Source organism: Cupressus sempervirens, chromosome 8 (assembly GCF_028749045.1).
Source record: "Cupressus sempervirens isolate cs-2001-9-10 chromosome 8, ASM2874904v1, whole genome shotgun sequence".
Classification (NCBI taxonomy): domain Eukaryota; kingdom Viridiplantae; phylum Streptophyta; class Pinopsida; order Cupressales; family Cupressaceae; genus Cupressus; species Cupressus sempervirens.
In genome coordinates this window covers 3,196,306-3,221,739 of record NC_143125.1, presented here as the reverse complement: position 1 = coordinate 3,221,739, position 25,434 = coordinate 3,196,306, and the positions used below count along the sequence as shown (strand labels likewise).

At 33.7% G+C, this 25,434-nt stretch overlaps 2 protein-coding genes across 3 annotated transcripts; one reads left to right on the top strand and one right to left on the bottom strand.

Moving 5' to 3' along the window:
* The first annotated feature begins 5,335 nt into the window (after positions 1-5,335).
* On the top strand, positions 5,336-11,069 carry LOC149541278 (protein NUCLEAR FUSION DEFECTIVE 4-like). Of its 2 annotated transcripts, none has more exons than XM_089796575.1 (5): positions 5,336-5,390; positions 5,579-5,911; positions 7,213-7,793; positions 7,930-8,256; positions 10,205-11,069. In XM_089796575.1, the coding sequence occupies exons 2-5, from the start codon at positions 5,585-5,587 to the stop codon at positions 10,755-10,757; spliced, it is 1,788 nt and encodes a 595-aa protein (XP_089652701.1). In that variant the 5' UTR covers positions 5,336-5,390; positions 5,579-5,584; the 3' UTR covers positions 10,758-11,069. The 2 variants fall into 2 exon arrangements, with proteins under 2 accessions (XP_089652701.1, XP_089652702.1); XM_089796576.1 differs by having other exon boundaries at positions 5,336-5,458.
* A 3,099-nt stretch (positions 11,070-14,168) lies between these two features.
* On the bottom strand, positions 14,169-16,450 carry LOC149541277 (uncharacterized). Its single transcript, XM_089796560.1, has 4 exons — positions 16,149-16,450; positions 14,845-14,903; positions 14,414-14,712; positions 14,169-14,315 (listed from the first exon to the last, which is right to left on the bottom strand). Exons 1-4 carry the CDS (start codon positions 16,448-16,450, stop codon positions 14,169-14,171), a joined length of 807 nt encoding a protein of 268 aa, XP_089652686.1.
* Between the last annotated feature and the right edge of the window lie 8,984 nt (positions 16,451-25,434).

Sequence of the window (25,434 nt, the reverse complement as noted above, 5' to 3'; positions counted from 1 at the left end):
CATAGATAAATTTTGACCAAAGAGAATGATAAGAAAAGATAAAAGGACTAGTCAAGATCCATTATCCGTCAACACTAGGAGATACTCTAAGACTTATACTTTGTCTAGATTTTTGACTAAATTCAAAGGTTTTGGGGTTCAAAATGATGTTTTGAGGACTCAAAATGATGGTGATGCTGAGCGGATATGTGATATGGACAATGCCTATGATGCAAAAGGGGATTTTGGGTGCAAGATGCGGTTTTGGGTCAAGTGCAGAACAGGGAGGTCTAAAGGCTCCTAGATGCAGTTTTGGGGTCCTAAAGTGCAGTTCAGAGGCCCAAAATGGTCATGCAAGTATCCAAGTGCACCCTAATAGTGCCAAGTGTGCCCTAATAGTACCAACTACATCATTGATGCACTTGGAGCCAGTTTGGGCGCAGTTGGTAGTTTCTGGGCATAGTTGGTAAGCTAGGAAGAACGTTTGCTGATTCTGAAGGGTATAGTTACCAAATTGACATGCTAGGAAGCCAGGATGCTGGGGTTGATGTTAGGATGGGCTGGGAGATGAAAAATGAAGGTTATGACAAATAGAATTATGTCTTAAGTGAAGGTGATGATGATTAGGTGTTGTAGAATGCAGATTTGGGCAAGCTAGTGCAAGGGGAGCTAACCAGGTATCTAAGGACACTGTTGAAGCCCAAAAATGTTATCTTGAACCCAAAACTGGATCTCAGGACCACCAAGTGCACCCAGATAGTGTAGACTATGTCAATGATGTAGTTGGGGCCCAGTTGGGTGCAGTTGGTAGTTTTTGGGCGCAGTTGGTAAGCTCGGCTGAAACTAAGGCAATTCTGGAAGCTATGGTTTCAAGATTGATGTCACAGAGAGGTAAATGGTAGAGGACAGTGTTAGGGCCAGTTTGGATACTCAAAATGATGATTAGGACACCCAAAATGATGGATAAAGTGGTCAAGATGATGAATAGGTATGCAAAGATGCAAGGTGGTGAATGCAAAGTGCTGATTCTAAGATGGGAATGCAAAAAACTAAGAAAAGTAAAACTAAACCTAAATGGATGCAATATGAAAAGTAATAGATACTAAATGAGGACTGAAAGGTGCAATATGAAGTCTATATGATGTAAGAATGAAGCCTAGACTAGGGTGAATGCAAGTGAAATCTATGCAAATATGAGATCTAAGTTTTACCAAGCACATTTAAGAGCACAAGTCGCCATGTTTTCCAAGGTTCGAGTGTGTTGAATCAATGTTTGCAAAGTTTGATAAGGTTGAAATGTTTTGGCAATGTGTGATGTTTTGACAAGTTCAAATGATATCCAAGGTGTAAATTTAAAATTTTGGCTTTTATCTTGATTATGTTTTACACACACGCAAGACACATTAAGACAAGAATAGCTATTGTAAAAGTTAACAAGCACACCACAACCTAGGCTTTTAGGATTGTATCCACTAAATTCCTACTTGAACCAAAGTTCAGTCGCGCTTATCTAGAGCGGACAACCTAGGATCTTGGCACCACAAGCTCCCCCTTACAACGCACTCACTTCTTGGGGCTACCAAGATCCGCTTCCCAAGGGGCATGACTTCCCAAGGGACTGTTGCCTCTACTAAGGACCACGAGAATGTAGGATGTCTTCACGGGCATGGGTGACCCCTTGAGCCAGTAGATGGAAAGGATTTTGGCCACTAAAACATGGTTTTTAGTAAGGGCATTCTGTTCGGCAAGTGAATAATAAACTTTCGCAGAAGGTCTCCCAGCCCCGAGAACCGAGGTTTGATGCACCACAAGGGTACTGGAGGAGAGCTATCACGCAGCAATACCACCAACACAGCTTTCACTGTAATCGAGTTTTATATAGCGGCTGGAACGTTGACCTGGCTTTGGCCCGTTACTGCTCTGAGGTCGTCCCCTGGCATACCCAATATCAAGTATATTGGTCCAAGGCAAGCCTCCTATAGAGGTTACACAGATTTCTCTTACACCCAAGATCCACGAATGGCGAGGGGAGAGGATACGTCCAATGCAACTCCTAGGGATCTAACACTGTAGACAAGCCAGGCAGAAAAGAAAAAGGTTATTTTTAAGCACCAAACGAAATGTTATCTAATCTAGGAAATCCACACACATAGTTTTGAAAGACACACAAAGTCTTTGACAACGTCCTACAAAGCACAGATCAGTAGTTTGTTATGATCATATCTTCATCCAATGATCGCCACACGCTACAAATAGACCATTAGTAACACAAAATCACCTAATCTATGTCCTAGAGAATGATAGGAGCTTGAAATGCAGATTTTGATTGGTGCATGTGCTTACTGTGAACCTAGGTGTGCTCCGACAGTGAAAATCTAGGTGTGAAAAGGAAGAGCAAATAGTCATTATACCCTTCCAAGTGAGCTCCTTCCTTCCACCTACAAGCACAAAACAAGAAAACCCAAGTTAGATATACATGATTCACGTCGGGTTCACCAAATGTAGGACCAAAAAAATGGGTTAAAAGCATAACACACTATAAGCAAATCACAAACCCAATCAACATGTATTAGTACCCACTAGTCTACCATGAAAGCCAAACTAAACAAAAGAAAGCAAGCATAATCAAAAACTCCCTTTTTCGTTTGTAGCTCCCATGTCCTTCTTTCTTCTCCAAATGATTGTAGCTCCAAAGTTGCCTATAGTGCACACAAAATTGAAGCAAAAGCCTATGATAGTGATAATGCCATGAGAATACCTGAAGTGTGATTTTATGTGAGAGAGAGAATGTAAAATGCAAATTAGTAGAGACTAAAAAACTCAAAGATTCAAGGACTCAAGACTTAAGCATTCTCCTCCAAGAGACCCCAAAATGAGAGAAGAGTGTTCATTTTATAATCAACACTCAAAGTGAGGGCATTGGATTTGTCACCCATAGATGTGCGATGTGGCAAGAGATTCCTATGATGCATATGACAGAATATGCCAATTTTGAGATTCTATGACACACGAGAGTCAAATTTGGAAGAGAATCTATGACGCGTCATAAGATTCCTCAACCCACTTAAAGCCAAGAATCTATGATGAATAAGCCAAATAGGGACATGCAAAAGAGGTAATAATAATTCCTATGACGTATATGACAGAATATGCCAAAAGTAAGATTCTATGACACACGAGAGTCAAATTTGGAAGAGAATCTATGACGCATCATAAGATTCCTCAACCCACTTAAAGCCAAGAATCTATGATGAATAAGCCAAATAGGGACATGCATAAGAGATAAGAATATTTGATTATGACAAATCTCAGCCAAGTGTTAAAAGAGAATCCATGAGGTGTCACATCCAAGTGTCATGATGATGAAATATTTGAATTAAAAATCTTTTTATTCCACAAAATAAGAATTAGTAGAAAATGGAATTAATGATGGAAAATAGAACTTAGGAAATTGTAAATTTCCATGGTTTGCAGATAATGAATCAATTAATTAATAAAATTAATTAATTGAGGATGATAATCAGGAAGAATAATTAGTGAGAATAATAGAATTAAATTATGGGTTATTTAATCATATAGAGAAAATTAGTAGATGATTGGCCAAATTGATTAAATGAATGCGACTGTATCTTTTGATGAAAATGTGATGATGATGGATATCGAATAAGATGATGAAAAGGTAGACCAAAGACATGGTCAAATTAATTGATAGATCGAAATTGATAACATGCCAAGGACACATGACATGAATTAATTGATATGTAACATTTATCCAACATTGTAAATGCTACAGGATTGAAATTGATTGATAAGGTTCAATCATAATAACACCGACGGACATTGTCAATATTATTAAAATGGTTGATGATGTCATGATCTGACATTGAAAGCCTCAACAACGTCAAAGGTTGAATGACATGAATGATAGTTTGACCTAGCACTGAGAGCCATGACAGTACTAAGGTCAGATTGATAAGATTGATAGGTTGATAGATTTCCAAGGCACTGAAAGCCACAACAATACCTAGGAGTCAGACAAATGATGATTGATTTGGGATGTTTGATACGTTTCGGGTTGATTAGGACTGATTTCGAGTGATTTTGGGTTGATTTGGGGTGATTTCAAGTTGATTTGGGGTGATTCCGAGTTGATTTCATATGATTTCAAGTTGATATGAAATTGATGTGAAAGCGGATACAAATGACAAAATATGGTCAATCTAGCCAAAAGATCAAAGTTAGTAGAATGAGAAAATGGGACAAATTAGTATGAAGAAGTGATGAAGTCGTAGATGCGAACCATTTTTTAGCGTCTACAGCAACCTTGTCATTTGAGATGCTCTTTTGGCTACCTAGTTTGCAATTGAATTGCCTTCTCTATAAATGCGCAAGACTTTAGCTCATTGAACCTTCCTATCAATCCTTGAATCAACTTCAACCACAAGTAGGAGATGAGTTTTGACAAATAACATTAATCATTATTATGACTCCCCTTCAAGATGTGTCCAGGTTTGACTTCTATTCCACAATTCAACCCTATACTAAATTATGCAATATTATTTGGTGTCTCTCATATAAATTCTAATTTCTCTACTAAAATCTTCCTACTATAATGTCAAATTATACATCCAATACCACCTAGTCCCGAATTACCAATAGAAACCCATAAAAGTTTACTTTGACCAATCCCACCTTCAAAATGTATCATGCAAATCCATCTATTAGATTTAAAAAAAGACCAACCTTTCTAAACCATCAACCAAAAAAAGAATTTATATCAAATCAATCACTCGTATCTACCTAACACACTTAAATTGATAAAATTTAGTTTATTTATATCCTTAAAAAGTTATACATACTTAAAAGTTCCTTAATACATAAATCTGTAACCAAATATAATAAAACTTTTCATTTCTTGTCCTACCAAACACATTAAGCTGAATTGCTTCATTCTTTAATTGATAAGATATTTTGATTTTGTTATAATTTAATTACCCTTTATCGAATAAACTCAAGTGCACCCTCTTAGGAATCTTAAGAGAAATAAAATATCCTCCATGTTAAAATATCTAAATTTCCTTAGGTGTCTCCGAAGTTGCTTCCTCTTTATTCAATTCTAAAGTGGAAAGAAGATGAGCAAGACTAGAGGTGACAGAAAGTGGCTAATTAGTCTAGAGAAAGGAGAAATGAAAGAATCATTTCTTTATGTGGCAAAGTGAATGAAAATGGAGGATATTCATCATAACACCCCCCAACAATTAACTCTTCGAGGTGCCAGCTTTGAATGATAACGTGTGTCCGTCCACCTCCTTCTTGTCTTCTCTGTTAAATGTTGGTGGTTCGTGCATTACTCTCTGCAGAAGCTTCTTGTTATCATTAGGATCACACCTTGCAGCACGGTGGACTCTGAAGTGAGAATGTTTCTGTTTCTCTGCTACTCAATTGCTTTCGTGCTTTAGCTCCATTCCTGCTGGAACATGTCGGTTACCATTGTGGCAGAACATTCATAATTTTTTTAATACTTTTGTACATGAACTACTTCACATATTTTCATTTCTTGACTGGCTTTTATTCTTCCTTTTGTCTGGCTTCCTTATAGTCTATAATGGCTGAGGTGGTGCCCGCTGTGTTGGCGAGAAAATGGTTGGGATTTGGTGCTAGCATCTGGGTTCAGGCATTTGCAGGGAACACATATGCTTTTCCTAACTATTCACCCACATTAAAGAAAATTATGCAGTATAATCAATTGCAGTTGAATAATCTGGGGGTGGCCAAAGATCTCGGAGAAAATGTGGGGCTGATTGCAGGGCTTGTTTGCGATAAATTGCCGCCATGGGTTTTGCTTTCCATTGGAGCTTTCAGTGGTTTGGTTGGTTATGGAGTGCTCTGGCTGGCTGCTTCTGGAAGAATTCCTCCTCTGCCCTATTGGCAAGTAGGTATCAATGGCTTTCCCCCCTAAATATAAGTTTTAAATACAAAGTAAATTTTATTTTGCAACCCTCTAGTTTACAAGATTTTCAAGTGAAATGATTCAGTTTAGTATTCTGCAATTTTCAAAGTTGAATGCCGACCCTTCGGAAGCAAGTCTCCTCATCAATTTGTGGATAACTTAGTTTGTTTTGCTTGCTTTTCGAATTTCTCACCTCCATTGCCTGTCTTATTCTGCCCTGCAATGATAGTTATCCATTGAGATGAACTCCCCCATTCTTTATACAGATGACCATACATAGATTAACTGGAATTTTCAGCCAAAGCAGATATTCCTTTCTTCTCAAGAGCAATGCCAGCAGACTGTTCTTTCATCAGGGCTTGAAAGCTTTTACCACAAGGCTCTTTTCTATCGCGATCAATGTGACAGCCTAAGCTCTTTAATGTCAGTCTTTTGTTTTTGTTCTGTGTTGTCTGCTTGTTCCAGAGACAAACATTAAAATTTATGCTCTTTTATGATCTGCCCTTGAAAGCCTCTCCATTCTACACATAGTAAAACATATTTATGATCCCCATTTTTCTCATTCATATGTAAAACATATTTAGAGTTCTTCACTTTGAATGATTATTTTATTTTGATTTTGAAGTCGAGACCAAAACATTTATTTCAATCAAGACAAAATATAAATTGCATTTTCTAAGTTGAAAAATAAATTATGTCTTCCGCGTTTTTATAAACCCTAGGCAACACCTGCATTAGGTGTTAACAGACACATAGGCAATTAGTTAATCCAGCCCACATCTTGGAATTCAATATATGAATCGAGCTCAGCCAGAAGGAAGGTCAAATCTGTCATAAAAACAACTGTAATCTGTAGCTTTATTTTTGTTATTTTTGTTTTGCGCTCAAGGAGCTACAGGAGATAAAGATGTAATGCTACACTAGCTTCTCTGAATTGCTTTTGTGCTAACACTTTTAAGCTGAAGTATAATTGTCTATTTTTGTTTTTACGTATAAGCACAATACTAGATTGTGATAAATTTGGTTCTAGATACTAATTTCATAAGCCTTTCACTTGAATTTTAAGGCACATTGGAAGTTCGATCACTTAATTTCTGTTCTGGGATTGATTATAGTTTTTAGCATCAATGTTTTGGAACATACTACATGATCCTGCATAATGCAGTATGATCCGAAAAGTTGATGTTAAAAACTATCATACAACAATTGATCCCAGAAGAGAAATTAAGCATCTAATATGGCTTGTGGAAACCTGATATACTTGGTATGATCACTGTTTACAGATGTGTGTGGCATTGGGCATAGGATCAAACAGCTCAACATGGTTTAACACTGCAATGCTATTGACATCCATGAGAAATTTCCCCCACAGCAGGGGCACCGTTGTGGGGATCCTCAAGGGCTTTGTGGGTCTAAGCGGGGCTATTTTTGCTCAGCTCTCAATGGCCATATTTCCAGACAATCCAATAATGGTTCTTTTTCTGCTGGCAATGGCACCAGCCCTTGTCTCTATAGTTGCTATGCATTGTATTGTACCTGTTAAACCCACGGTTGGTTGCAGGGATGATCCAAATGAGCACGAACATTTTGTATTCATCATATTTACTTGCATTGGCCTTGCAATTTACATTCTTGGAGTCACAATTCCGGATAATTTTGTATCCCTGAGGGGACATTTCACCCCTAAGGTCATTGCAGGGGTAATGTTGATGTTCTTGGCAGTACCTCTTCTAATACCTTTCAAAATATATGTGGATAGTCTAATGAAATGGAACATGAGGACAATGTCAACCAATATGGAAGTTCCTGCAAATGAGCCACTTTTGAAGGTGGAGGGACTAAGAGGAGATGTTGAAAGCAACAGGTTTAGGATTTTTTTTTCTACTTTTTCTCTTAGAGCTCATTAAATACATGCTAAGCCTTGCTTTTGTTTGTCGTAAGTTTATATTTCTACAATGTCATTGATTGTTTATCTCTTTCTTTTGTTCTATCTCATGAAGCCTTGAAGATGTGGCTTCTCAATCTGGAGGACGAGATTCCGAGGAAAGCTTTTTCACAGTGGCACATGGAGCTGTCGGGAAACTGAAAAGGGGTCCAAGAAGAGGCCAAGACTTTAACCTAAAACAAGCTCTGGTTAAAGCCGATTTCTGGTTGTTGTTCTTCTCCTTCTTTTGCGGGGTTGGGTCTGGGGTGACAGCTATTAATAATATGGGCCAACTTGGTGAGGCCCAGGGCTACTCAGATGTTTCAATCTTCATTTCCCTTATTGGAGTCTGGAACTTCCTTGGCCGCCTAGGTGGTGGAGCTCTGTCTGAATTTTTTGTCAGGTAATTTATACTAATTACCATTATCAGAAATCCATGCGCAATTGGTTTCTGGATTCAATTGTGTATATTTTTTTATCATCAACATTTCGGATCACACTCCTGATCCATCATCATGATGAGAGAGAAAAGGATATGAAAAGAAAGAAATATATGATGATGGATCACAGAGTGTGATCCGAAACGCTGATGATAAAAAAATATACACAGTCGAATCCAGAAACCAATTGTGAATTTATACTAAGAATATAGGTTCGTAAAGCACGACAAATATTGTCACTGTGTAAAAAATTCTTACACTTTATACATGCACGATTTCTTACACTTTATACATGCACGATTTCTGCAGTTGAACTTTGCTAGCTATCATAAGGGGTTCATTTGACTAGAAAATTTAATACTGGGGTCCCATCAACAAGCAGTGATTACTATTATGATCCAGAGACATGAATCTCTCATGGTAATAAATGGTCCACTCATGAGCTTTGCTTCACAGAATCCAATTCATAGGAAACTATATATGAATGGCTACATACCTTACATAGCATTATACAAACACTTGATGACCACTTGAGTGAAGAAATGGATTGAAAATAGTGATTGCTAATTTAATTGGACAGTGTCAAATGGTGGGATTGCAACTAGTCATTGATACCATATGAAGATTAAGGGATCGAAAATAGGGATTGAACCTTAGTGATTGATCTTTTGCAATAACATATATTGCTGGTTTCAATCCCACCTAATCTCGCATGTTAGCACAATTTCTTTGCCCCCATAAGCATACTCTGATTCTTTGATTCAAGATTTTAAAAGACACATTATCATAAATCACTTAAAGAATTGTCATAAAGGAATAGCTACACAATTTAATGTCTAATTCTTAACAGTGATCTTTCCTAAAGCTACATTGCATTAGATATAATTTTCTGTCAAGGATACAATATACAATTCCGAATCAGCTTTGCATTTCCCTCCATTAAAATTTCATTCCCTAAACTAAAATTCAGACATAGTGCAAGAGTTCATCACTGACTATTATTATTCATATTCCCTAGCACAGAATGCTGAACTAAAATTAGACATTATACACAAAATGACAGCAATAACGTAACACAAAATTAACTGTTCCAGGAACTTTCCAGGAAAAACTCTCCTATATATCTTTCTTTTGAAATTGATTCATGTTCCTGTTCCTTGATATAATATAATATGCATTCTGTAAAAGTAGTTCAATGCCTATAGGTATCACTATCAATGCCCAACAATTCTTAGAATGTCTTAGATATCTTCAAATTGTCAACCCAATATGCACTCTCGTAACAAGACGGTCAAATTTGTATTGTAATTTTACCTAGTCTTTTTCATTTCTAATAATATGGATCATTGGATCAATTAGATTGCCCTTATCTACTCCAACTATTTGTACTTTTTGAGTTCCATTGGCAAAGTCTGGTCATTTTTGCATTTAACGCATTTCTTTTTGATATAGTCCTTTATGTTCAACCTTCATAGTTTTTCTTTATAATGGGCTCAGACTGTATAGGATGTTTAAAGGCTCCTACATTTCAGATGTCACTAGTGGACCCATCATCAAGAAAATGCCCACCTTCAAACCTTGATTATGGGTTGATATCAGAACCTGAACAACCTGGAAGGAAACTGCAAAGTAATGCACTGTCAACATGCATTTCGTCATTTCTTTATTAACAATATCAGATTTCGTTTCAGATCACACTCTGTGATCCGTCACCAGGATGAGATAGAATTATATCAACATTTTGGATCACGCTCTGTGGTCCATCACCAGGATGTTTCTTTATTTGTTTCTTTCTTTACTCAAGCTCGATGTGTGGCTTCTCAATTTTCCACTTGCATCATTTCGTCTCAAATATTTAGCTTTTTAGCCTATTTAGAATACTTGCTAAACTGTCATGAATCAACATTACAGGGCAAAGGCAATTCCAAGGCCCATATGGATGGCCATTGCGCAAGGACTAATGATAATAGCCCACCTATTGTTTGCATCTGCAGTTCCAGGATCATTGTTTGTGGGTTCTGCAATCCTAGGCATTTGCTATGGAGTACAATTCACTGTGATGGTACCCACAGCATCAGAACTATTTGGGCTGAAGCATTTTGGCACAATTTACAATTTCATAACATTGGGAGACCCTCTTGGTTCTTGTTTATTTTCGGGGTGGCTTGCTGGATCTCTTTATGATAGGGAAGCGGAGAGACAACGGCAATGGACTACTTCTGTTAATTTACCCCTGAGAAGGATATGGGACATACTGATTTCACAAGGACATGGTGCTCAGTGTAAAGGAGCACATTGCTTCAGGTTAACGTTTCTCATAATGGCAGGTGTATGTATTGTGGGCGTCATTAGCAGCATCATATTAAGCTACAGAATTAAGCCAGTTTATAATACGTTGTATCAGGTTCGAGAGGCTTCCAATTCTAAATCCAGAGATGGTCAAGCCGGGGACAGTCAAATCTGAGTCAGCAGTACTACGAAGATGAAGTCCTGGATGTAATTGAATTGAGCAACAGTGTTGGGGGTGAAATTGGTGAGCTGAATCAAAATTAGATGCTTTTTCCTTCAATTTTGAGTGGACTTTGGCTGTTAGAAAAGGTCATGTATGATTTCGAGTGTAAAGGTTGAAAAATCAGATGTCGTATTTTGGATGTTTATTTATATATATATATATATATATATATATATGAGATCTAGTAAAGAAATTGAATCTTCAACCACATGGACATCTGGTATAGAAATTGGACGACATCAGGATACTTCCTGTTTTAATGAATATCTTGTCTTTATCAAAGAAACACACATTGGTGATACTTCTATTAGATATCTTGTCTTTATTTACATGAATGAGTCGTGATCACTTCCTAAGGTGGTTGATGTGTATGAATGGTTTTTCTGAAATGTAGGTTTGAAAACTGAAGATTTCAATATGAATACTTGAGTTTTCAGTTTTGTATGGGACTGGATTTGTTTTCTAGTTGCTTAGCGTTTGTTTAATTCATTTTATAATTAGTTATATTGGAAGTTTAAGTCTTAGTGTGTGATTTTAAAAAATCGTTACAGTAGTATTGGATGGATGACTTCTTGGGAAGTTCCAATGCATCACTTAGATGCAATGAGTGTTCACATGTTCCATACAACCTGGGTGAAATTTGGAGCAATGTTTGCAAAACTTTTAGCAAGTTATATTTTTTACAAGTGAAATTGTGTATGAACCAAGGCATAGGAATGGAGAGTAGGAATGTTGCAGGCATAGGAATGGAGAATAGGAATGACTATTTTAATAACAAATATTTTTTGTAATAGCTCATTTTAGAAGCAAAATGAGAATAGGTATTCCTATTCTATATTTCAATTACACACATGAACAATAGTAATTTTTGTAACTTAATATTTTTTTTAAATAATGCTTTTTTTATAGGTTGATTAACTTTTATTCAAACACACATGAACACATGAACATATTTAACTTTTTTAGAATGCATTTTATGTAAATTTTAAATAATAATTAAATTATGTTAAACAATTTATATAACTTGTCAATTTTTAACTTTTTAAATATTTTGATAACTTTACTCTTCACAATATTTGTTTTTTATATTAGAAATAAGAGTTTCAGAGCCCAAAAAAAACACCAGAGTATCAATACGAATATACACAAAGAGGCCAAGCCTCACAATATATTATTTTTATTAAATTTTATTGTTTTGAAATTAATAATTTTTTTATTAAGTTGACTGACTTTTATTAAACATATATGCTATAACTATTTTTAAGAATGCATTTTATGTAAGTTTTAAATAATAATTAAATTACGTTAAACAATTCATAGAAATTTTGATAACTTTAATCTTATATAATATATTATTTTTATTAAATTCTATTATTTTTAAACTAATATTTATGTTCCTACTACAATTTATAAACTAGTGCGAGATCCTTCTTTTGACTCTCACATGCCCTTCATTTACGTCTGGTTTATTTAACCGTTACTTTCTGTATCTTTTCCGTCCCGTCCTCTCGGGAAGATGTAGCTGAAAAGGGGAATATTTTATTTGTCTGCCTATATATTTACTTATAGAATAATAATAAATAATATTTCATATTATTTTGATTTTTAAAAAATCTCAATCTACATGAAGAGATCGAAGATTTACTTTGAATAATGTGATTTATTTATTGAAAATAAAGTATTTAATTATAATTTCTTTTTAGTAATAAATTAAAATAGTATTTTTAAAATTATAATTATTTTATATAATAATTTAATAGTAAAAATAAACTAATTTTTTAATAGATTTATTTATTATGTAAAGATAGAAACAAAATATTTAATGATAGATTATTTTGATGTGGTGTTATATTTAGTTAAGAATTAGTTTTATTTACTTAAAAATAATGGTACAAAAAATAAATAAATAAAATGAAAGTACTTTTAAAAAAAAAATTTAAATACAAAAGCTTATATTTCATTAATTTTTTTATAGATAGAATAAATTAATATTCTATGAAATAATACTTATTTATTAGTCAATATTATGTAACATCTATTCTTTTTAATATTATACATCTAATTTTAATATTTTAATACATAAATAATTTAAAATATATATTATAAGTAGTTATTACTTATATCAAAACATTAGAAATTGTCATCAAGCAAATGCATTGGAGGGAACAATTCAGAGCGGTTCATGCTAACTTCGAATTGCTAATTTCTACAATTAGAATTTTTACTCTATATGACTTTATAATAAAATTATTTTATTTAGTTTAATTATTTAGCAATGTCAAACTATTTTAAGACTTTTCTTGATATATTACTTATATTTAAAAATAGACAATTATATATACATTCAATTTACTACCAATTTTCTCTCCTAATTTTTATTTCTACCCAATTTAATCATACAAACCTTATGACCTAAGGAAACTCAAAGATTAAAAAATAGAACACTATAAATAGGCTTCTAAAAGGAAACTCAAGAAAAAGAAATAGAACACTGTAAATATTGGTGCCATGCAAAAACGACAATTATAATTTAATAAAACACTATAAAATGTATTATAATATTAAGATAGTTAAAAAAGATTCTAATGGATTCGAGAATGCATTGTCACTCCTCTTAGGAGAACAAGAAATGGACAAAATATAAATTGACTTTGATATTTAATTAATAGAAAAGATCTATTCATTAAAAAAAAAAGAGCAAACTTGTCAGATTCTGAAAAAGAAAGATTACCTGTAGCCATGACCAGTAAGTAATAAAATCCTTAGTTATCTCTATGCCATATCACAATCAGACTTTTTCACAATTAGGCTTTTGCATTTTTGTTTTCAATATACGTAGACCAAAAGTAGCATAAGTTAAAAAATCATGATTTTAAACGTAATAAAGATAGTCAAATCTTTTTGCTATATTCATAATATTGAGAAAGTAATCTGGTATATTCATAATATAATATTGAGAAAGTAATGTACTATTAAATGATGGATTGAAAGAGATACCACCCTTCTAGCATATCTTAAAAATAGTCCCCTCAAAACTTTTTCCATGTTTCCCATGAGTCAAATTACAGAGATTTCATTGTTTAGGAATGGGGTCTAGCAACTATTGATAAGAAAACATATGATTTTCTTATGCATGACCCATGTATTCACCAGCCATAAAGCATGTAGATGTTAACGTTATTCATCTACAAGAAGAGATTTTAGCAATCGTACAAAACATATTCTGGTCGTAGATCATCTGATTACAACATTGCCATATAATGCTACATAACTAATTCTCCATTATTCATTCCACCACAATCTAAGATTTATCTGTTTCCACTATTGTCATATATCTCCAACAGACTCTGATTCTGCTTCACTTTATTGTCCAAATTCATGTTTGCAAAGAGGACAAGATGCCTTTATTAACAACCACTTATCAACACATTGAACATGAAAGTAGTGTGTGCAGGGCAACTCTCTCAGCTGCTCATCATCCTCATAATTCCTCAAGCAAATACAACACATCTGCATTTTGACGATAAGAACACATGAGCAGTTAGGTCTACAATTAATTACTACAAAAAACTGAAAATACGTTTCCAATTAGCCAAAATAGAACATACCGCATCTTTGGATGAAATGGACCTTTCTTGCACAGTATCAACTGCTACAATGCCATCCTCAATCAAACTCTTTGAGGGATTTTCGCAGTCATATTTGCTTTCATTTCCTTCAGTAGGCTTTGTTGCTTTGAACTTGTACATTGGCAAAGCACTAAGTGTTCTCAAATGAAGCTCCTTTTGTTTCGGTCTGATATCCAAATAGAGACGGGAAACATGCCATGCAGAATAAGAGGCACAGAAATGCAATGATAAGAGTAGCATAGCTAATAAGGGTTGTTGCAACAATTGCAAAGCACAGCCTGCATAGAATCCACAAAATTTAGGAGGTAAGAAGCTTCAACAGTTTTGGAAATACACTCCATGAGCAGTTAAAACTAAAATAGACTTGGTTGTTGTCAAGAGAGGTAAAGATTTGTAAAGAAAACTCATACCACATAAGCAGAATTTTGAAGTATACTTGCCTGTACTGATTTGGAGCATCACTTGAGGACTGATGATCACGTATCAACTTCAAACCAAAATCAATCCAACAAACAAAGAAGCCACGCGATGCCAATTCAAAAAATTCTACAAATAAACAAAGCTTGCAGCATCACAAGGAACATTAAAGATATATGATGACTTAGCCAACCATGCAGAAGAAGCCAAACATGGTTTCTGATGAAACTCGGTATGAGGACAAGGTTAACAAGCTTTTCTCATGTGAAAATTTAGCAAGGAATTTGAAAAACTATGCTCCTTTTGATTCTTCTTCTTTAAGAAAATTTAGTTTTACATGGTAGGGTGCAAGAACAAAGAAGCACCCAAAACCATATTTCTTTGATCAGCTCAGACAAAGTCTGAGAATTTTGGACAAAATTCAACCCATAAATAACATTATTCATTCAGACATTTGACAATTCTAAATTATCAGAGGAGAGGCTGAAGTTTGTAAACACAGCAGCCATCAAACCCCACCAAACCCTCAAAGCCATACTCCTTTGATCAGCTCAAACAAAGTGTGAGAATCTAGGAGAAAATTCAACCCATAAATTATATCATTCATTCAGACATTTGACAAATGTAAATTATCAAAGGAAAGGCTGAAGTTTGTAAACACAACAGCCATCAAACCCTCAAAGCCATATTTCTTTGATCAGCTCAAACAAAGTGTGAGAATCTCGGACAAAATTCAACCCATAAATAACATTATTCATTCAGACATTTGACAAATCTATATATCAGAGGAGAGGCTAAAGTTTGTAAACACAGCAGCCATCAAACCCCATCAAACCCTCAAAACCATATTTCTTTGATCACCTCAAACAAAGTGTGAGAATTTTGGACAAAATTTAACCCATAAATAACATCATTCATTCAGCCATTTGACAAATCTAAATTATCAGAAGAGAGGCTAAAGTTTGTAAACACAGCAACCATCAAACCCCATCAAACCGTCAAAGCCACCAACATATTGAGTCAATTCAAAACAATTTCAAAACTTTCCAATATCCACGGTAAATTCCAAAGCATTCCCAAATCAAACCCCATCAAACCCTCAAAGCCAGTAACATACCCAATTCAAAACCATTTCAAAACTTTCAAATATCCATGGTAAATTTCGGAGCATTCCCAAATCAAAACTAACAAAAACAACCTTGTAATACAAAATCCGATTGAAATCATGTACAAATTATAGCAATTGTGGGTACAAGCTCAAGATTATTATAACAATGAAATACGAAGAAATGCTTACCGACGCCTGTAGCGCAAACGCAAATTGGGGAATGTGGCGAGACATCTTGAAGCATACCCTACAATCCAAAGTGTTATTAAGGAATGGGGTTTCTCATTCCTTGAGAGCGCCAAAACCATAATAGAAGCCACAATCAGAATAACTGACACGGCAATCTCCATTAGAATACAAGGTTGTGAATCGAATGGGCCTGGACGCATACAAAATCGGCTGCAATCAGCAACCCTCGGTATTGAAGACAGCGACCAAGACGAGGCAGTCCTCCCTAATGGAGGAGGAACAGGTGCCACATTCACATTCATATTCACCGGAACATTCAGATTCAAAAAAATGTGATCTTGATGCAGTTGCTTCCATGTGTCACCAAAACACTTTTCACAAGAACACCTGACAAACTCCATGAAGTTGTGCACCGCGTTTCAAAACACTAGCCGAAATTGTTATCTGAAATTATGCATCCACATTTATATTCAGCAATGGCTATGCAGCCCCTAAAATAGTCGAGAGCATGCATGCCCCCAATACCCATCTCCAGTCTAACCATTCTCCGCTGCTGCTTCAATTCAATTTCTATTTTCAAAATCTTCAATTTTTTTCTATTTATTTAGGTGTTTTCTTATTTTATTTTTCTATTTTTAACTTATATCTTTTTCATTTCTTTAACTGTTTAATTTTTGAAATCAATTTATATTTTAATTCTTCTAACTTGTAAGATATCTTAAATAAATCTGACAATAAATATTTTTATAAAATTTACTACATATATTATAACTATTTTCTAATATTTTTTTAACTTATTAAAAAATATGTTATTTTTCTATATTTCTTACTTATGTTTTTCTTGTTTATTTAAACTTTTAATTTTTAAAATTATTAATGCATTCTACAATGGCAAATGGATGGAGTGGATGGTTAACTTTTATTCTTCTAGGTTAAATTTGACAACCATCTGCATGTTAAAAGTTTAAATCTTATTATAAATAGAAAATACTTTTAATAAAAATTTAATAAATATCACATAAAATATTTGTTTAAATTATAATATTTAGAGATATAAATCATCCATTTTTTTCAAAATTAAAATAAAAGCTAAGTTAGTAAAAAACTAAATAAATAAAAATAAAGGAAATATAAATAAATTTAGATGTAGTAACATAATTTTTTGAATCAGAGAGTCAATAGGAAAGAAGAAATAGAAACAGAGTGGCTAAAAAAGGAGAAAATTGATTATATAGAAAAAAATTTAGAAGAACTAAGTAGGGTTTTTGGTCTTGATAATGAAGATATGGATAATATGGCACAAAAAGAAGAGCTCTTGAAAAAAGTTCTACAGTTGGGTGGAGATAATTATATATTTACAAATCTTAAAAGGGACTTAATATCATTTGAATAGGAGGATAAAAACTTCAAATAGTCAAAGATTGAAAACACATTTGAAGAAGATGAAGACATAGCTACTGAAACACAAATGGATTTAATAGGGCAATTGCTATAGGACCTTGATTCTGAGGATAAGGAAATTGTTAAAGAACATGAAGAAATCTCCAAGAATGTATTTGTTAAGTGTGCTCAAGAAAATTTGGAACAATTGGGCATTGCAAAGAACATGGAAGGAAATAGATTTCCAAATTACAGAAAGACATCATCAAAAAGAGGCAGAAAATCGCTCAAGGAGCTCAAAGAAGCAGATGGTAAAGCTTGGGAACAGCAAAAAATCAGTCATATTTTCAATAAAGGGAAGGGGAAGAGCCTTCCCATGGAGCCATGAAGATCACTACATGGAATGTTAGAGGCTTAAATGCCCCTAACAAGAAAAGAATATTAAAGGAAAACCTAAGTAAGTTTGAATCAGATAATATATTATTACAAGAAACTAAGCTAAATAAACTAGAAGGAATAAATTTAGGAAAAAAGTTAGGCAACTGGAGTTGCAGTTTGCATGAATCTGTAGGTGCATCTGGGGGTTTAGGGTTTATATGGAACCATAAGAAAATTTCTTTAGATTTATTAACATTTAAAAATAACTGGATTAGCGATTTAGTTAATAGTATCAAGTCAAATATCAAGTTTATTCTTTTTAATACTTATGGACTAGTTAATAACATAGACAAAAAATTAGTTTGGAAAGAAATTAGTCAGTATATGGAAAATTTTCAGAACATCCCAATAATTCTAGGAGATTTTAACGTGCAATTTTAAATATAAATGAAAAAATAGGGGGAGTTTCACGAATCTCCCAATCAATGAGGGATTTTAATGAATGGTGCATAAATAATAATTTGATTGATATTCCTTGTTGCAACAGGATATACACCTAGAATAATAAGCAAAAGGATTTCGCATATATTGCAAAAAAACTAGATAGGTTTTTTATCAAAGGAGATCTAGAAAGAAATAATCTTAACATTGAGACTTCAATCCTACCAATTGCTGACTCTGATCATTTCCCTGTCAGATTGGAACTAGTGAGCCCCATAAACCTATTAGAAGTTTGTTTAAGTGTGAAAAAATGTGGTTTTTGGATTCTAGTTTCTTAGATAATATTAAAGTGTGGTGGTCTCAAGGTGAGTTTGTAGGATCAAAAATGTTTCTTTTCATCTCAAAAATGAAGATGCTCAAAGAAAATATCCTTAGATGGAACAAAGAGCATTTTAAGAATATTTTCAAAGAAAAATTAGAAATTGAAGACAAACTAAAAGAATTAAATTTAGAAATCATCAAACATGGCATGAATAACGATAACCATGAGTTAGAAAAAGAATTATTGGCTAAACAAGAAGATATTCAGACCAAGGAAGAAATTTTCTAGAGACAAAAGTCTAGAGAAAGATGGCTTGAAGAGGGAGACTGAAATACAAAATATTTTCATAACTCACCTCTCCATAATAGAGCGAAGAGCTCCATTATTAGGATCAAAAATCATGAAGGGATAGTAATTGATAAACCATCAAAAATCGCAAAAAAAAATTGTTAATCATTTTCAACAACTTTTAACAAAGAAGGGTGAAATAGAGTAGAGCAAGACAATATGCTAGGAGTAATTCCCAAATTGGTTTCTCTAGAAGATAAAAAAGCTTTAAATCAACCAATCACTTTTGAAGAAGTAAAAAGTGTAGTATTTATTATGAATCCAGAGAAATCCCCAAACCCAGATGGATTTCAGGGCTTTTTTAATCAACAATGTTGGGACATTCTCGGTAGAGATCGTTGGGAGGCGTTAGAAGCCTCGAGGAAGGATGGATACCTTTTGTTAGAAATTAATCATTTTTTCCTCACCTTAATTCCCAAAAATCCAAAACCTAAAAGTCCAAGTGATTTTAGGCCTCTAGCATTATGTAACACCATTTATAAAATCTATTCTAAAATTCTAGCTAATAGATTGAAATTAATTTTGCCTAAGATTATCTCAAAAGAGAAAACTAGCTTTGTGCCAGGTAGATCCATTTTAGATGGTATCATTATCCTTCAGGAGGCTATTCATTTAGCTCTTACGAATAAGGAAGCATGTATGTTCATAAGCTGGACATTCAAAAAGCATATGATATGGTAGATTGGTGTTTCCTTTGCAAAACGTTAGAAGCTTTTGGATTTTCTCGTCAATGGATCAATCTTATTTTTAAGTGTATCTCCACTACCAAGATCTCTGTCCTCATCAACTGGTCACTTGAAGGTTTTTTCAAAATATCAAGGGGATCTGTTATCCTCGTTTCCTTTCATTATTATGGCTGAAGCATTTGGAAGAGTTATTTCAAAAGCTTATGTGAATAATGATATTAAAGGGGTAATAGTTACTAGTAATGTTCCTAATATTACTCATCAACAATATGCAGATGATACAATCTTACCAGGAGAAAGCTCACAGAAGGAGGCAACTAACTTAAAATTAATCATTGATGGATATATGAAAGCATTCGAGAAAAAAGTTAATGAAGCTAAATCGGAAATATTTTTTATCAACACGGATGCAAAGATGGAAAACCAAATTTGTCAAATTATGGGGTATAAAAAAGGTTTTTTTCCATGTAAGTATCTCAGTATAGATTTAGAAACGAGCATGAAATCAGGGAAGGCATGGCATAACACTTTAGAAAAAATGGAAGCCAAAATTGGTAACTAGAAAGACAAATGGCTCACAAAAGCAGGTAAGAGCATTAAGATAAGATCGGTCTTATCTACAAGCCCGACTTATTCTCTTTCTTGTCTTCCCCTTCCTAAACATCTTTTTCATAAATTTGAAGCCAAACTTAGAGACTTTTTTATGGAATGACTGTGCGGAATCCAAAAAATTGGTGCTAATTAAATGGGATAATGTTTGTAAATCAAAGGAGCTTGGTGGTTTAGGTATTAAGAACCTTTCATGGAAAAATGAGGCATTAGGGGCTAAGTTGGTTTGGCATCTATACTTAGAAAGAGAACAAAAATGGGCTAAAATCTTGTTCAATAAGTATCTTAGTGTAGAGGATACAAGCTCGATATTTAGAATGAAGTCTCTCTCGAAGGGCTCTAAATGTTGGAATTTCATGGTTAAGTGTCAAAATTTAGTTATTAAATATCTAACTAGGGATGTTAGCATAGGTGATGAAGCTATTTTTTGGGAAGACTCTTGGGATGGACTTCCACCTATAGATAGTAGTTCTCCCCCCGTCAACCTCAAAGATAAAACTTATTAATTGTTGGGGTAGGAAAGCTAATGATTATAAGACAAAGTCTAATTCAGATAATCAATCTTCTTGGAATTAGAAATCTCTTGAGGGTGTAGATTTGAATCCTGAAGAGTTCATGGCTTACAATAAGATCACCTCTACCAGAATGATCAAACAATCAAAGAGGAAAGATAAATTGATCTGGGCTGCATCTAACGATGGAAAATATAGTGTTAAAATGGATATAAAACCCTCATTAATTCCAAAAGTTTGGAGGAGGTGGAGATTTCTATTCATCTATGTTGGGATGCGGCTTGCTTACCCAAAGTACATTTTTTCTTATGGTTATCTTTTCAAAATAGGATTCTAACGGGAGACAGGCTCAAGAGAATTGGTTTGGAAGGCTTGTCAAGATGTTTTCTATGTAAAAATGATGATGAAGATCTAGACCACCTCCTTTACAATTTTTCTTATTCTCCTAAGTGTTGGGAATGGCTCATTCATAAATTCAGTTGGTACACTCCATTTTCTGGAAATCTCAAGGACTTTTCGATTGGATGGCCAACTCACATCTACAAGGGTGTCTATAGTAAACTATGGAATATTAGTCCGTCTATTATCATGTGAGAAATTTGGAAAGAAAGAAATAGGAGGATCTTCTGTGATAAAGAGATGAATGCTGAAGAGTTGTTTCTCAAAATAGAACTAAGCTTAGTGGAAAACATCAATTCCTTTCTCAGGAAATCTAGGTTGGAAGAAGGTTCATTTTCCTTTTAGGATGGCTCAATTAAGAAGCTCTAGCCCAAATTGATCAATCATCTGCTTGTCTACCATAAGAAGAATAAGGTGGCTAGGAGAAATTGCAAATGGTCTCATCCTTCGAAGGGTTGGGCAAAGCTTAACTTCGACAGAGCTGCGAGAGGCAATCCAAGGGTGGCTAGTATTGGATGTATCATTAATGATGACTCAGGCAAATGACTAGCCAAAAGGGCCAAGTCCATTAATCCTACCATGAATAATCTAGCTGAGTTTGCAGCCTTGGAAGAAGGTTTGAATATTTGTCTTCAGTTAGGTATATCTAAGCTTATTATTGAGGGTGACTCACAGATTTTTTTAAATGCAGTTAGGAAGCAATCAACACCTAATTGGATTCTCAATTCTAGATTACAAGAAGTAATCCTTTTGCTTGAGAAATTTGAAGGTATAAGGATTTGTCATATCTATAGAGAAGGTAATTCAAAGGCAGATTCATTAGCTAATGCCAAGGCTGATGGTATTAATTTTTCTAAATTTAAACCCTAGATCCTATTTTTAATCTATATTTTTCTAGTTTGTTGTTATATTATTAAGTGTGTTAAGGAGGGTACTAATTAACCTTTTGATTATCCCTCAACTTCATGTACCCATGGGTATTCTACTCCTTTATTAAACCTTTCACAATTCATTGGAAGGTATGGTGGGTTCTTAGGATTTCTTATATAGCAAGTAAATCTTCTAACATTAGGGGTTCTCGAGCACCATCATGAATTACAAAAGGTGGATAAGGATCCATAAATTATTGATAAAGCATTCATTAGAATTAGTGTTCATTAATTCTTGAGTAGATGATAAACTGCTGCCACATTATGAGGTGGTAAGGGGTTGTTCTAATCTCAACTTCTAGTTTATTCGAGTTATTTCATTTCTAGTTTGTTGTCTTTAATTTCCTTTCATAATCACTTTCAGGGAGGATTTGTTGTAGAGTAATATGGATACAAACATCTGTGTATTCCATACCACTGAAGTGTGAACTATGGCTTTCATTAGGAATGTAAAGCTAGAAAGGTGGAACAACATTCTCAGAGCTGTGGACGGTATGACAAGAATTACTATTAGTCGAGCAATTGGAGAAGAAGTGTTCAAGTATGATCACTCTTGGAGGACAAATAGTGATGTTATTGGAATTTTCATAGGATGTAAGGCAAGAATTGGTTTCAAAAAGTGGGCTATGATCTATTTGTGCCTAAATCTCTTCCGATCAACCTAGTGTAAAGGAATTGAGGAGGCCATTATGGGCCTTGATGAGGATTTATTCCTACCACTCCCAGAGATATACATGGAGCATCCTCTGGGGAGTTTGATCATTGCCAATATTCCTATGTGCCTAGCCCTAATCATTAGAGATAGGGATGCATTTAACATGGCATGGCCCAAAATGGAACCCTGCTTCCAATTTTTAATGGGCTGGAGGAAGGTTGCTTTAGTGATAGGGTAGGGGTGGCTTGTTAACTATCTCAAAATTCATAAGGCATATGTTCACCCTGGAGTGACATTTGAGAATCTTGACAATTTGGACTTCTACACTCCTAATATTGAGAAGACAAGTAGGGATAAATCCACTTTTGGATTCCCTCCTTTCTTCAAGGTAGACAATCTGAGTGATGTTTCTGAAGTGATTATTATCTATTGGAAGAAGTAAAGGTTGGATTGAGAGGTTGGTTTTGTGTGTTGTTTCATTTTTTGGTCTTTTCAATATCTTAGATAGTATTGTGGGGTGGGATGTATTTTGAATCTTTCATCTCAAATGTTGCCTCGGTATTACTGGTTTAGGTTTTATTAAATAGGTAGTGGTTGGGTATCTCTTTTATATAGGCTACACATTTCGGTTATACTATTATGCATTTGATGGTCTAGTCAGATAAAGACGGCTCCAGTGGTTTTTGATATAACTCAAGACTGGCAATTTTATATACTTTGTATATCTGTTAAAACATTATTAAAGATCAATATATATGGGTTAGTATTATTATATTTTGGTTTTGTTATAAAGTCATTGTCTTCTCTTTAGTGCTATGTTTCTTGGATTTACTGGTATTGGCATTCGGACCGTGAGCTCTATCTATGGCATGGATGGTCTCAACCTATCATTGACAGAACAGTTAAGAGGTTAAAAGATTCTTTTGGTTTTTGAGATCTGTAATGGACATTTTGCTCATAAAGGTAATTTTCTGAAGAGATTTGTTACCTTAATAAATTTGGTGCATGCAGATCTCCTAAAGATAGTAATCCAAAAGAATTTGCATTAAGATTTTGTTTTTCTTGGGTATCGCTTCAATAGTGTTTTTGGAGATTTTAATAGCAGGCTTTAGGTGGTTTTTTTTTTTCTTGGAGCTTCAATTTGAGATTAGATTCCAAGCTGGCTTATTTTTTTCTATGGGTTTATATCTCTTTCATATATTTTGGATGCTCTGTTCTGGAGGTGGTAAAGGTTTTATTGTCTGTCAAAGTATGACTCTGCTCTATTTGGTTTATTTAGAATTTAAGACATGGTTCACTTAGTTGCATAATATTAATTTTGAAGGATCTAGTATCATTTGAAGGAGTTTGGTGTCTTCTTTTAGTTCTTAATCTTAATATGTTGATGATCATGTGGTCAAGCTTCTAGAAGAAATTATAGATTTACTAAAGATGGTATTCTTTTATGGTTCTTTTGTAGGATTATTGAAGATTTCTTCTTATCTTGGATTATTAATATGTTAGTTTTTGACTTGAATTTCATAATATTGGTAAATATATATTAACTAAGATAGGAAACTAGATCCTCTTGGAGACCTTGGATAGCTAACTATTGCTATTTTGGTTTTAATGATCTCTAACCTTGTTGATTGATAAGCCTAGTAGGAGGAATGATGATTCAATGTAGGAGTATGTTAGCACTTTGGCATTTTCAACTCTTGATCAAGTGGAGCCTGACAAATGTATTGATAAATGTATCTTAATCTAATTTTAACTACTAGGGTTATGCCCCTTCATATGTTGTATCTTCTAAAAATGTATTTATTAGTTGTGATTTGACTAGGGCATGCCCCTTTTAAGCTATAATAATATAGGACGTTTGGTCTTTGGCTAGACTAGAGGTTTTCTTCTCTATTCTTTCTTACCAGTGCCCGTTTGAATGGAGTAAAGCTATTGTAATTTATTTATTAATTTAATAAAATTTATCAAGGCCTTGGCTATTTACTGATTAAAAAAAAAATAGATGTAGTAAATTAAATTATAATTATTTTTGTAGTGGATATCTATCCACATTTCTTTAGATAGATTTATTTAAGATATTTATAATAGTTAAAATTTTAATTTTTAAATTAGTATAGATATCTTAAATAAATCTTTAGTTTGTAAAAAAATTATATCTTCATATTTTATAAATATTTTATGTAGTGTTTAACAAATTATTTTTAAAAATATATTCTATTTATAATAAATTTTAAGATAAATTTTAATATTAAAAATATAATAAACAAAAAGTAATAATATTTCTTACTCTATTTAATTTTATTTAAATTAAAAATTATTTTCAATTTAATTAATGTTAATAGGCATTCTACAATGGCAAAAGGGTGAAGTGGGATGGTGTGAACGTGTTAATGTTAACTTTTATCCTTTTAGATTAAATTGACAACCATCCACATGTCAAAAGTTTAAATCTTATTATAAATGCAATATAATTTTAAAAATAATTTAATAAATACTACATAAAATATTTGTTTAAATTATAATATTTGGAGATAAAAATGTTCGTTTTTGTAGAAATTAAAATAAAAAGCTTAAGTTAGTAAAAACCTAAATATATGGAGATAAAGGAAATACAAATAATTGTAGAT

Bases quoted from the DNA above. Each gene is read 5' to 3' on its own strand.
- LOC149541278 (XM_089796575.1), top strand. From the start codon at position 5,585: ATGGCTGAGGTGGTGCCCGCTGTGTTGGCGAGAAAATGGTTGGGATTT. The intron at 7,794-7,929 runs GTTTAGGATTTT...TATCTCATGAAG, and splicing joins GGAGATGTTGAAAGCAACAG to CCTTGAAGATGTGGCTTCTC. The intron at 8,257-10,204 runs GTAATTTATACT...TCAACATTACAG, and splicing joins CTGTCTGAATTTTTTGTCAG to GGCAAAGGCAATTCCAAGGC.
- LOC149541277 (XM_089796560.1), bottom strand. From the start codon at position 16,450: ATGAATGTGAATGTGGCACCTGTTCCTCCTCCATTAGGGAGGACTGCC. The intron at 14,904-16,148 runs GTAAGCATTTCT...CGTGATCATCAG, and splicing joins CGTTTGCGCTACAGGCGTCG to TCCTCAAGTGATGCTCCAAA. The intron at 14,713-14,844 runs GTATGAGTTTTC...GATTCTATGCAG, and splicing joins TTCAAAATTCTGCTTATGTG to GCTGTGCTTTGCAATTGTTG.